General features: G+C 42.7%; 1 protein-coding gene across 1 annotated transcript; it reads right to left on the reverse strand.

Moving 5' to 3' along the window:
* Positions 1–1,047: 1,047 nt before the first annotated feature.
* Positions 1,048–10,414, reverse strand: ESM1 (endothelial cell specific molecule 1). Its single transcript, XM_040496913.1, has 3 exons — positions 9,584–10,414; positions 6,161–6,310; positions 1,048–2,552 (listed from the first exon to the last, which is right to left on the reverse strand). The coding sequence occupies exons 1-3, from the start codon at positions 9,882–9,884 to the stop codon at positions 2,455–2,457; spliced, it is 549 nt and encodes a 182-aa protein (XP_040352847.1). The 5' UTR covers positions 9,885–10,414; the 3' UTR covers positions 1,048–2,454.
* Between the last annotated feature and the right edge of the window lie 1,574 nt (positions 10,415–11,988).

Consider the following 11,988-nt stretch of genomic DNA (forward strand, 5'->3'; position numbering starts at 1 on the left):
GACCAAGGCAAGTCCTGCCCTGGTCTAGCTCTTGTTCCACTGTCAGCCCTTCCCCAGAGGGACATTTGGACTGCAGCCTGGGCTGCAGGCCAAGTCAGATACAGATACAGATGCAGATATTTAAGTAATCTCACTCCCTGAAAGCATGTCCTGAAACCCACTGCACACTGGTAAGAGTAAAAACATACAAACATATGTCTTATGTAAAGACATAAAAACATACATTGTTCTTATTTAATAATAATATGAATATCTCACATTGATAACACATTGATAGAAATTTTTATCTCATTCACTTTGTTTCTTCCATCTTAAAAAAAGGAAAAAGATCAGGCAGATTGATGTTTTTGCTAATACAGACAATTTTTTGGGGGGGGCATTGTGTCAATTCATTTATATGATTTCCTAATTTGCCCATAATAAAGCTAAGTGAAACTATACTGTTCTTGGACACGATACTCTCAAGCTCCAAAGCCAAATGCTATTCTATTCTTTTACAGACACCAAAAGATCTGTCTTTGCAGACACCTTCTAAAGTGTCAATATCTTCAAAACACTGACAGAAGCGTTGTTTTGTTTTTGTCTCTACAGAATGGATTAATATTTAGGGACCTACGTTTCAGGGAACTATAAGGCATGGGTAGACCAAAAATGTGAGGCAAAGAAATAAATATTCTAGCCTCATGTTTTGACAGAAAATGCTTATCTGTAGCAGCAAATTCAGTTGAGAAGCCAACTTTTAATAGGCACACAGACTTTTTGTTCATTGGATGAAACTTTTTTTAAAAAAATGCTTATTTTGAGAGAGAGCACACGTGTAAGCGAATGGGGGAGGAAAGAGAGAGAGGGTGACAGAGAATCCCAGGCAGGTTCCGTGCCATCAGTGCAGAGCCCGACCCGGGGCTTGACCCCATGAACCGTGAGATCATGACCAAAGCTGAAATCAAGAGCTATCAAGAGCGGGTCGCTCAACCGACCGAGCCATCCAGCACTCCATCAAGTGAATCTTAAATAACTTTTAATGATTTAACAAAGTCATGAATGGACTCAGAGCAGCTGTCTTGTATTTTTATTGAGCAGCCATAAACTTTTCCTATTAAAACAAATCCAACAGCTTATGCAGCTCATGATCCAAGACCTTCCCACACACGCATTCACAACTCTGTGGCAAACTTTGAGAATAAAACATAGGCAAATAGTGAAATAATCCTTAAATAATCTTCACTCCAAATAAAATAGGTCTGCGAATGTTTCCTAACAAAATCTAGTACAACCGTCCCGTTTGTGCTGAGATCCTCCGTGTGCTCATAATTCCACTTATCAACTGACTTTGAAGGAAAGAAAAATAAGAAAATGAGCCCTATTTTAAAGCTGACGCTTCTTGACTCTCTTCCAAACCTCCTAAAAAGTATTTTCTACTTTAAACCTAAAACACTTCTAAGTCACTGCACTGGCTTTTCAATAAATTCCTTCTGTTGCTCATTTTCTGACATTGTATACATCTGTCATGACTAAGTTATTCCCAGGGTTCTCTTGTGCTTATTACTGTAAATATTACTATAATTACTAATAATAAATTTACCATGCCTTGGGGGTTTGGAAACCTTAGAGTGTTATACCTTTATTCTACCCATTTTAAACGAACAGTAGAGGGTGATGAGTATGTCTGTTAGGATGACTCATACTAACATAAATCGTTGACAAAATTATGTAAATATTTACCTTCCCACCTCCTCTAAGTGGGAAAAATACTGCCTGGCTCTCTCGGTCTGAGGTGGCCTTCTTTAAAACCATTTACAGGAGTTTGCCCTCTGCCCCAGAATCTCCCTTCAGATGCGGTCATCTGGGAATGACACGTAGCAGCCTTTGAAACCTGCCTCACTATGGGGGCTGCAACCCAATCTCCTACAAGCTTCAACTATCCCCCTTCCTTCAGGGCTGGTTTGTGTTTACTTTTCCCAAAGTTTAAAAACAAAAAAAAAAAAAGCACAATTAAATTCTATTGGTGCTACTACAAGGAAGACCTAAATACCATACTCCCCCACCCGCCCGCACCTTCTCTCGCTCCGAACTCTCCCTCCATCCTGTATCCCAGCATCAATGCACATCCGAGTCACAGGCACTGTGGCCTTCAGCGTTAGCTTCCTCTGGGGCTGATCTGCGTCCACGTTAATATGATCTAAATTGTGTTTTCCGTTCTTCAGTATTACTATAAACACATATTTAACAAATCTGTATGTATTCATATATTTCACAAAGATCTAAAAGTGTTCAGTCATATGCATTTTATGGATTGTTAGTAGCCTACTTTATTATTTTTTTTTTCTGGACCCCCACACTTGGCCTCCCGATATCACATGTCCATATGCTATAATCTAGACAGTTCCTAAAATGTTGGCTGTGTGTTGAATGACCATTAAGATAAGAGTCTTCTCTCAGAAACCCCACCCAGGCTCAGCGAGGATTTAACCATTTCATTACAGGTGAGCGGGTATTCTTTTTTACAAGTTCTTCTGTCACAGTATTGCCGTCTCCGGATGCCATGTCATGCTCTGAAATGAGAAGGAATACAAATCATGCAAGTCCAAATGTTGATAACCCTAAGATCAAGAATAGTTTTATATTATTTTCTTTAAATTTTTTTAACATTTATTCATTTTTTGAGAGACAGAGAGAGAGCACAAGCAGGGGAAGGGCAGAGAAAGGGGGAGACACAGAATCTGAAGCAGGCTCCAGGCTCTGAGCTGTCAGCACAGAGCCCAATGTGCGGCTTGAACTCGTGAAACGCGAGATCATGACCTGAGCCAAAGTCGGATGCTTAACCGACTGAGCCACCCAGACGCCCCTATATTATTTTCATATTACAAGGGATTTACAATAATTTTTTTATAGATTCAAAGAGTCTATACTCACTGTATTCACCCACTCTCTGTTAATCGGCACCTCCCATCTGAGTCAGCCCCTACCGCCAACTGATTTCTCCTCATACACCTGTTACCACCAGGCATTATCTTACACATGCATTTGCCTTTTTTATTTATGTGTTATTTCACTCCACCACTAGAATATCAGCTCCAAGAAGGCAGAGGCTTTGTTTTGTTCATTGCTACTACAGTGCCTGGAACATAGTAGGCACTTAATAAATACTTATGGAATGAGCAAATGCTATAAGAGTAGATCTTTAATAAGATTTTCCTATTATCTGGTATGGAAGAAGGGTTAGCTTATTTTGTGGCTCCACAAGGCAGAAGGCAGACCAAAGGGCAGAACTTTTATAAAGACGGTTTTTGCTCAAATAAAAATTTGTAATATTTAGAATTTTCCAAAATGAAATTTGTCTGCTTCTAAGAGTAGCGAAGTGTATTTGCCTCAACAGTGCACATCCTAAAATGGAGCCCTGTACGATTCGTGCAGCCCGGCAGATGAATGTATGCAAAGTAATCAAATATTCCAGATCTTACTGTCCCTGTCCCCCTAAAAAAAAGCTACTTATAAATTCCCCATCTCAGAAAATTGGAAATCTCACTACAAAACAACAACAACAAGAAATGGAAATAGGAAACCCACTTGACAAGATCGTAGTAGCCATTAGATAGAAATCTAGAGAAGACGAGCTCATGCAATCAGGGCATAGAAGGGACCTCCAGAAGTCCCTGTGCTGACGAACGTTGGCACCATTTACAAAGGCTTTAAAAACAGATTCGCACAGAGGTGATGTGAAGTTGATAGCCAGACAAGCCCCTTCCTATAAATGGTAGCACATGAACCCTGGAAAGTCACAAGCAGACAAGGTACCACTGAGCAGCGGAGCTCCTATGCTGCCTCTCCACAAAGCCTTTAGGATATTCTGCTCCCATCCTGAACCTAAGGTTTACCAAGATTAACCAGTAATCATTTTTGTTGCTCCTTAGCTAGCAGGAAAAAAAAAAAAAAAAAAAAAAAAAACCCACACACCTCGGGTCAGACAATGCTTTTCCCATAGATTTCTACTAAGAATCTTGATACCTAATTTGGGTATAGAAATGTTTTTTGTGTGTAACCCCTAATGTAACTTCCACCCAGAAAAATATGTGTGGCCAAGGCATCTATCTAGTAGTCAAAACATCTGCAGAATCTGCAAGCAAATAAGCAAGGGTGACACACCGAGGGGAAAGAGACTGTCCAACAGTCCAGTGGAGAAGAGGGCATGTGGCTGGGTATACAATGGGAGGGACGGACGTGAGGATTATTATCCTTCCTGAGGATTACTCCAAAGGTGCTCTCATGGCCTCCCAAGCATTCTTCCCAAACACCAATAAGATTCACAAGGGAGTCCATTCTCTCTCTCTTGGTGGAAAAGGTTTAGGCACAACCATAAATGAATGAAGAGGAATTCAGAAGTTCTTTACAGTGTTTTGTAGTCTGCAGTTTTGAGAAGGCGAAATAAAACAAAAAAAGATGCAAGCATTTGAGACAGCTGACTGTCCTGAGACAGTAAGTTTCAAACCTGTACTGGAGGAGTCAAATCATTCAAAAAATGTGCAGGTCTAAGATTGATGGTTTCCAGGGGCTGGGAGTTGAGGAATGGGGACAACTGCTTACCGGATAGTGGGGTTTTATTTTGAGCTAATGAGAATGTTCTAGACCTGGACAGAAGTGGCGGCTATGGAGCGTTGTTAAGGTACTAGCTACCACTGAACTGCTCACTTCAAAATGGTTAATTTTAAGTTGTGTACATTTCACCTTAATATCAATTTTTTTAGGACTTAAAACTCAATCTTTTTCCATTTTGCTTTTTAAGTACCATAGGACAAGTCCTAAGTATTTAACCTATTAATGACTTTCTCAATTTCCAGATCAAATAGTCACAAAGATGCTCACCTAATAGCTCTAAAAACAGGGGTTTCAGTTTAGATGAATGTTTAGGGGCATAACCACACTTCAGCATAATAATTCCCTTCTTAGCACAATATTTCCTCCTTCTCTTAATGTACTCTTAATGGATACTCTCTTAATGGATACTTAATTGTATCCATGTGTAAGAAGGAGGTAAAGTTAAGAAGTAAGTACATTTGCCAAATATTTCAAATCTTAATTTGAAGCGCAAAGAACCAGAAACAAAAACTAAATAAAATGGACTTGGATTGTCAACTATTTATATCTAAGGGGGAGAAATTGCATAGTTTGTTGATACTAACAGTTTCTGTGACCACATGTTTTAAATGTGCTATTTTCAATTTAATGAAGTTTTACGATACTGATTGTTTATCCAACAAGGTAACCAAATATGTGCACAGCACCATCTTATACGTGGTATTTCTCACATTCCAACAACCTGATAAGAAATACACATGCATGAACAAGTATCATGTGGCTATTACTACAATTTCATTCAAAGGCTTAGAGATAATTCCCAAGTTTCAGTCACAGATACTGTCTCTTATCCTCTCCAAAATCTATAAAAACACATGCTGGGAAATATTCTTTGGAGATACTTCCATTTGGTTAAGAAAAGAAGAAGTGTTCTATATTTTCTATCTTGGCTGTTAAACCTTATCTAATAAATTCTTGAGGGTATTTTTTCTATGTGAAGTTGAGAGAGAAGTAACTTTGTCTACTATACATAAACATCACTGAAGAATTTAGGGAACTTTGTGTATCTTGGTTATTTTCTTATTACAGGTGCTTTGGTAATCAATCATATTTATTCTCCATATGGCTGGGTAAACTTTATGGAAAAATGTATAATCCTCAAAATTATTAATAAAATCTTTAAAAAAAAAAAAAAACCAACAACAGCAACCGAACTCAATCACCACCCCTTTCCCCTGACTAAAATAAAAAACAAAATCATTCAAAGCAATGCTTTATCCTAATCCTCTATATTGCTTAAGTTATTCAAACTGAAAGTGAGATTATTGTTCTGATGTTTGTACTGAAATCGATTCTTTTTTTTATTTAAAAATAATTTTTTAATATTTGTTTATTTTTTGGTGGAGGGGGGGAGGGGCAGATACAGAGGGAGACACAGAATGTGAAGCAGTCTTCTGACTCTGAGCTATCAGCATAGAGCCAGACATGGGGCTAGAACTCACGAATCATGAGATCATGACCTGAGCCAAAGTTGGACGCTTAACCAACGGCGCCACCCAGGTGCCCCTATACTGAAGTCAATTCTTACCTGTAGAAACAAGTCTCCTGTTGGAAGTCTTGGCTACTGAATATTGGAGGAAGGGAAATTTCAGACACTTGCCAGTCACTCTGTCACATATGCCAGACTGACAGTTGCATGTCTCCTTGCATTCCATCCCGAAGGTGCCGTAGGGACAGTCTGAGGACACAAGATAGGTTTAGAGAGGGAGCTCCTCCTTGTGCACGAGCCCCTGCCTGCACAGCCTCCATATCTGAACACGCCTCGTGAACCTTGACTGTCAGATACAAACCACTTCTTTAAAAAAAACCCAAGTTTGGGAAGTTGAAACTTTAAGTCACAAATGTGAAATCACACCCCAAGAGCAGGACACCTTGGCTCTAGTGTCCTGCTCTGGAGTTTAGTTGAAGACGGCTAGACATAACCAACATCCTTGAACCAACCTTAATTCTGTTCACTTTCTGCTTGGGTACCAACAGACAGGTTCCCGAGACTGCTTCCGTGACAGGTCGGTGAGGTGGGCAATTGAACAGACCTACGGATCAGCTGCGAAGGAGTTTAGGGGCGCCTGGGTGGCTCAGTCGGTTAAGTGTCCGACTTCAGCCCAGGTCACGATCTCGCGGTCAGTGAGTTCGAGCCCTGCGTCGGGCTCTGGGCTGATGGCTCAGAGCCTGGAACCTGCTTCCAATTCTGTGTCTCCCTCTCTCTCTGCCCCTCTCTCGTTCATGCTCTGTCTCTCTCTGTCTCAAAAATAAATAAACGTTAAAAAAAATTAAAAAAAATAAAAGATGTGACGCTGTCTTTGAATCCACCATACTCACAAACAACTCGCTATTTTAAAATAGCAACATATAGCAAAGGACCCCACGCTACCCAGGGACTGAGAGAGGTGTCGATGCCAGCTGTCCACCAAGTGCTCAATCCTCAGTCTGTGCCAGCTTTCATCAGCTACCTTATCTGTTGACACGGCAGTACAGGTCACCTAGCTCCCCTGGATGTTAAGAGGATTTTCTAGTAAAATGTTCTGCAAACCTAAGATGTGCATGCTAGGAAGAACGAGAAAGCTGAGACTTTGCCTATATACCTCCCCAAATCTGGAAGCATTTAGAGCTTCAGTGCTGTCATACATAGACTCAAACATATTACGCTGAGAAAAGAACAAAATCACTTATTAAAAATGCAGGATTGTTATGACATAAACAGCATCCCGATAGACCTCCCTATCCTTAACAGCCAAGCAGAATAGATGCAGAATACATATTCTCTTGGCATGAGAATCTTCTCGTACGTGTAGTCACACATGGGGGAGAAACGAACTGTGAAGCAGCCGAGCCCTTAGCAATCTAATATTCCACAAGAATGATCGAGGTAGACATGAATGAACTTTATTTGGGGAAGAGATTTAGAGTTCTTCTCACTGGCATTCTTCAGATTGCGGAGGAGCCTGGTTTTAAACACTGGCCTGCCTGCTCGCAAGAACAGCCCTTAAAAAGGATCCCCAAAAGCCTCTTTCGGAAGAGCATACAGGATTGGAATTTGAGTGCGTCTCTAGTGACATTGAAAACTCAAACTTTAGCCAAATTCTCAATTATGCCTCTGTTTCATCCCCTAGCGTATTGAATGGTGCTGGGCGGATAGCAGGTGTTCAGTAAATAGATGTTGGCTGGCTGATTGTTAACTCGGCAGCCTAACGCCAAACATCTGAATACTGAGAAAACATCTGGATGTGCAGCTAACGTACACGGTTCTGTGCAAAGGCTGAAAGAGGGAGTCCGCCTACAGCAAAATCCAACGTCTCTGTCTGAAGTTGCTGAGTTTCACACAGGGTCACTGTTTCCAGCAGAGAGAAAAATGTTTGAAACCAGACTCGCTTGCAGTCTGAAGGATGCCAAGAAGAACAATCTTAAGTGCATTTTAAGAATCTATCCCGTTAACAGCTGCCTCAGTCATTCAGTAGAAGGGTAGATTGCTAAAGATCCCATAGGCCTTGTGCCATTTCTTTACCCACATGTGACAGGGCATTTACAGTCCCATTGATAGAGGCAATTTTTGTGTCCAGAGAAAAAACAATCCACTGCAAATATTTGCTATGTCACAAGTATGATCGGTTGATCTACTTCCTTCCTAAATTCCTTACGTGAAATCCTGTAATTTATAGAAAATACAGGTTCTCCTCAGCTTAAATAAATGCTCGTGAATGTTCACACACACACACACACACACACACACACACGCAAAGGTTCCTCAATATTCTACCTTTTAGTGGTTATAAGCAAAACTAAACTGAGCAAAAAATAAAATTCTCTTCCTCCTGCAAGCATCCATTTCCTAATCTTTAGTTACGTTTTGCAGGTGAAAAGGTAATTGATTTATAAAATATTTGTCTAAAAGGTAGGTGTATGAATGAGACCGGATCAATGGTGGATTATTATCATTCATAAAAGCATACAACTGTTTCAATTACATAAAGTATAAGAATGAAATAAGAAAGAAAATATAAGAAATACATTATCCAGCCTCTTTAATCATTTTAAAAGCTGCTTTGTATTATAAAACTGATGCATGGGGCTATAGCCTGTGTTTCATCTTAATAATAGCTTTTAATTATGAGATCATGAAGTATCCATATATATATTTTAAATCACCATTCTTTTGACCCAAACATTTTTTAAACTACAGTCCCTGAGTTTGAAATAAATTCTACAGATGTGTAACTACATTGTTTAGCTATGATTTCAACCTAATGACACTTTTTTTAAGTCTGTAAACTCTCATTCTTCACAGACTTCCAATTTTTATTTTTCCTGACTGTTATTTGTACTTGTCTGAGACCATCTGCCATTTTTCTAGGTGATCAAGCACTTCCATAAAGTGGAACGAGGCTTGTTTTATACTTCAGGGTACCCTCCTTCAAGAATGTGAGTCATTTCGTTTCATGATCAAACCCCACCCTGTTTCATAAAGTGCATCAGTCGTTCATCAGAGATACTTGATCTTGAGAGATGCCCACCAACCCATGGACCCTTTCAACATCAAAGACTCACTAAGCCCCAGCCTAGACACCACCAGCGGTTATCTAAGCGCAGACCTCTGTAATCACTGCCTCGCAGAGGAGACAGCACCTAAACCATCCAAACAGATTACCTGTCAAGTTTCTAAAGTTTTCCAGAAAGGGAGGTAACACGATTTCTCATTGCAACTTTTTCCTTCGGTCTCCTACACACACATAATGAGTGAAATGCTGTCTTGCTTTCTGTGCTTTCCTGCACACTGGCTGTCAGATGCTGTTCGCAGAGTTCTCTCTCTCCCTGTGACAACACCCGTGCCGGGCCTTGCTCCTAAGCCACCTGCACTTTCCCTCTCGTCCTTCGAAGGGAAGCCTCCTTGCCTCCCACGCTGGCTAAAAGCCCTCGGTGTGCCCTGGACGGGGAGGAGCAAGGGGTCACTCTTTACCTTTGCAGATACCAAACTCGTCACCAAAGTCATCTTCCTCACTGTAAAACTGACACCTGAGCCCCGGGCCACACTTGGCGCCGTCCATGCCGGAGACGGTGCGGTAGCAGGTTTCGCCCAGGCCCGCGGCGCACACCCGGCAGCAGCCGCAGTCGTCCAGCACTGTCCGCTTGCAGCTCAGGCTGCTTTTGCACTGGGCGCGGTCGCATCGCTCGGGACAGTCGACCGCGTACTTGGGGCTCCAGGTCGTCGCCAGGTGCGCGGGTACCAGGAGCGTGGCTAGCAGCAAGAGGCTCTTCATGTTTCCCGCCGGCTCTGGCTCAACTCCCTGCGGGCGGCGTGGTTCTCTGCGGGCGGGAAGCAGCTGTCCAAAGTGGTAGCCGAGCCTCTGCCTACACGTTTATGAGCTTTATACACTGGGTTGCCCGCATGCTTCCCCGTCATCAATTTCCTCAACCCAGCAGCAGCGCTGTCCTCTTGCCAGGCTCTCTTGTTTTAGTTTATGAAATCCAGGATGAAGGCTGGATTAACACGCCGCTGCCATCCAGGAATTGAAAAGCCCAAGCTGATGTCATCTGTTATGTTTAGATGGTTGTTTTGCATGAGCACTGAAAAACTCGCTCACATCCGTCTCGAGGGCTCAAGGACGTCTGTGAAGGGGGAATAAAGAAGGTTGCATACCTTCCTTCGGGACAGGAATTGTTCTGATACCGGCATATCACTTGGGCTGTGGCTTTGTCTCAGAGCCTCTGGAGTCAGGAGGAAAATGACATCGACGTGAATCATCAGGACGAAAGAAGCTCCTTTAAACAAAATAAATAAACATTTGGTATTTCCCCTCCGTAAACAGTTATGAGCTCACTTGGGAGAAGAAAGGGTTATATTGTGCCTTTTCAATACTTAGAAGAAAGGAAGTATTTGGAAAGGGATTTTTTAAAGACCCCTCTCTTCCTTCCTCCCTCCCTTCCCCCCAAATGTTATCTCTAAAACAGTTCATGGCACATATATCTAAGTTTATCATGGATGGAGCTGTATTGCTAGTAAGATGTGGAACTGCAGCTGAGAATTTTCTTTCAAAGTAATACGAAACCCACAAAAGAGGTACGATGCTGCTGGCGCTGTTTCTGGGTTCCTCAGTTCTGGAAGAACTTATCAGTTGGACTTCTGACCCAGAACTCCCTGGGGAGAGGGCTCATCCATCACCGAGTCTGGCTGTCCAATGACTGAGGCCATTCGGAGCTCTATCCCCTCACTCCTGGCATCTCTCAGAGCCCTCACGAAAAACCACCAAACAAGGCAGTCAGCCCAAGGAAACAAGCGAGCCAGCAGGGAAATCGGAACGTGGCCCAGAGAGGCAAGTCCCGGGGAAGGGAAAACATTACCCCTCAGGAAACAGGGTCTTCGAGCAATGGAGGGTCACAGGGCCTAGGTCCCCCTGGGGAAGACAAAGCCGTCCTCTCACACTATCGGCAGGACCAGGGCCTCGTGAAGGAAGGGGGCTGGGCCAGAAAGAGCAAGGTGAGCGGAGAGAGCAGAGTTCTTATATCAGCCACACGTCGGGTCCCCAGCCCCACCCCCGACTTGTCAAAATAGGCACAAACCCGCCGTCATTCTAGCAACTACTCAACCAGTAAAGTTGATGGATGACTCTTGGTCTGTCCCCAATTAGCTATGGGCGAGCCCCAGGATCTCTCTCAGCCTCAGCCTCCTCTTTTGAGAGTCGACAGTGTTCGTTAGGCTAGTTGGTCTCCAGAATTCTTATCCCCATTAGAAGATGAGGCTGAGGCCATTGGATGTGACTTGCTGCGTAGCCTTCCAAAGCGCACTTCTAGGAAGGTGGAAGGAACTGAATCTGGAATGCGTCACGGAACCGAGGGGGTAGAAAACCAAGCAAGAGTCCCAGCTTCCAATTTCCAAATTTCCCATGCGATCCAATTTGACGCATTCTATCGGCATCTGCCCAGAAGCAAACGCATGCTTATCAGACGCACAATCTGATTTATTGTTTTCAGCAGTGGGTAACATCCACTGAGGGCCCACTGTATGCCGATCACCTGTTCTGAAACCGTTTACACGTATTAACTGACTTGCTCTTCACCACACCCTCATCAAGTAGATACAATCCTCGTGCCCTTTTCCTGAATGGGGAAATGGAGTCAGAACGAGGTTAAATAATTTGCTCAGGTCCCCCTAATGTCCAAGGTAGAACCCGAACGGAGTCAGTCTAGTGTCGAAGGCGTGCGCTCGGTTGCCTGTTAAGCACAGTGGTGCTTCTGTGACTACTGTTCTGATGGCCTCCTTCACAACTTAGGGCTGACCTTGGAAAAGGTTACTGAACACCACTTTCTGAGCAGAGTGGTTAACTGCAATCACGGTTGACGATGGCATCTATTAGAGAAAACTTA

The sequence above is a fragment of the Herpailurus yagouaroundi genome, unplaced genomic scaffold (genome assembly GCF_014898765.1).
Source record: "Herpailurus yagouaroundi ecotype Mexico unplaced genomic scaffold, PumYag 29, whole genome shotgun sequence".
Lineage (NCBI taxonomy): Eukaryota > Metazoa > Chordata > Mammalia > Carnivora > Felidae > Herpailurus > Herpailurus yagouaroundi.

Coding starts and splice junctions, on each gene's coding strand:
- ESM1 (XM_040496913.1), bottom strand. CDS start 9,884: ATGAAGAGCCTCTTGCTGCTAGCCACGCTCCTGGTACCCGCGCACCTG. Junction 6,311..9,583: donor CGAGTTTGGTATCTGCAAAG/GTAAAGAGTGAC, acceptor TTGTGTCCTCAG/ACTGTCCCTACGGCACCTTC. Junction 2,553..6,160: donor CAGGAGACTTGTTTCTACAG/GTAAGAATTGAC, acceptor TTCTCATTTCAG/AGCATGACATGGCATCCGGA.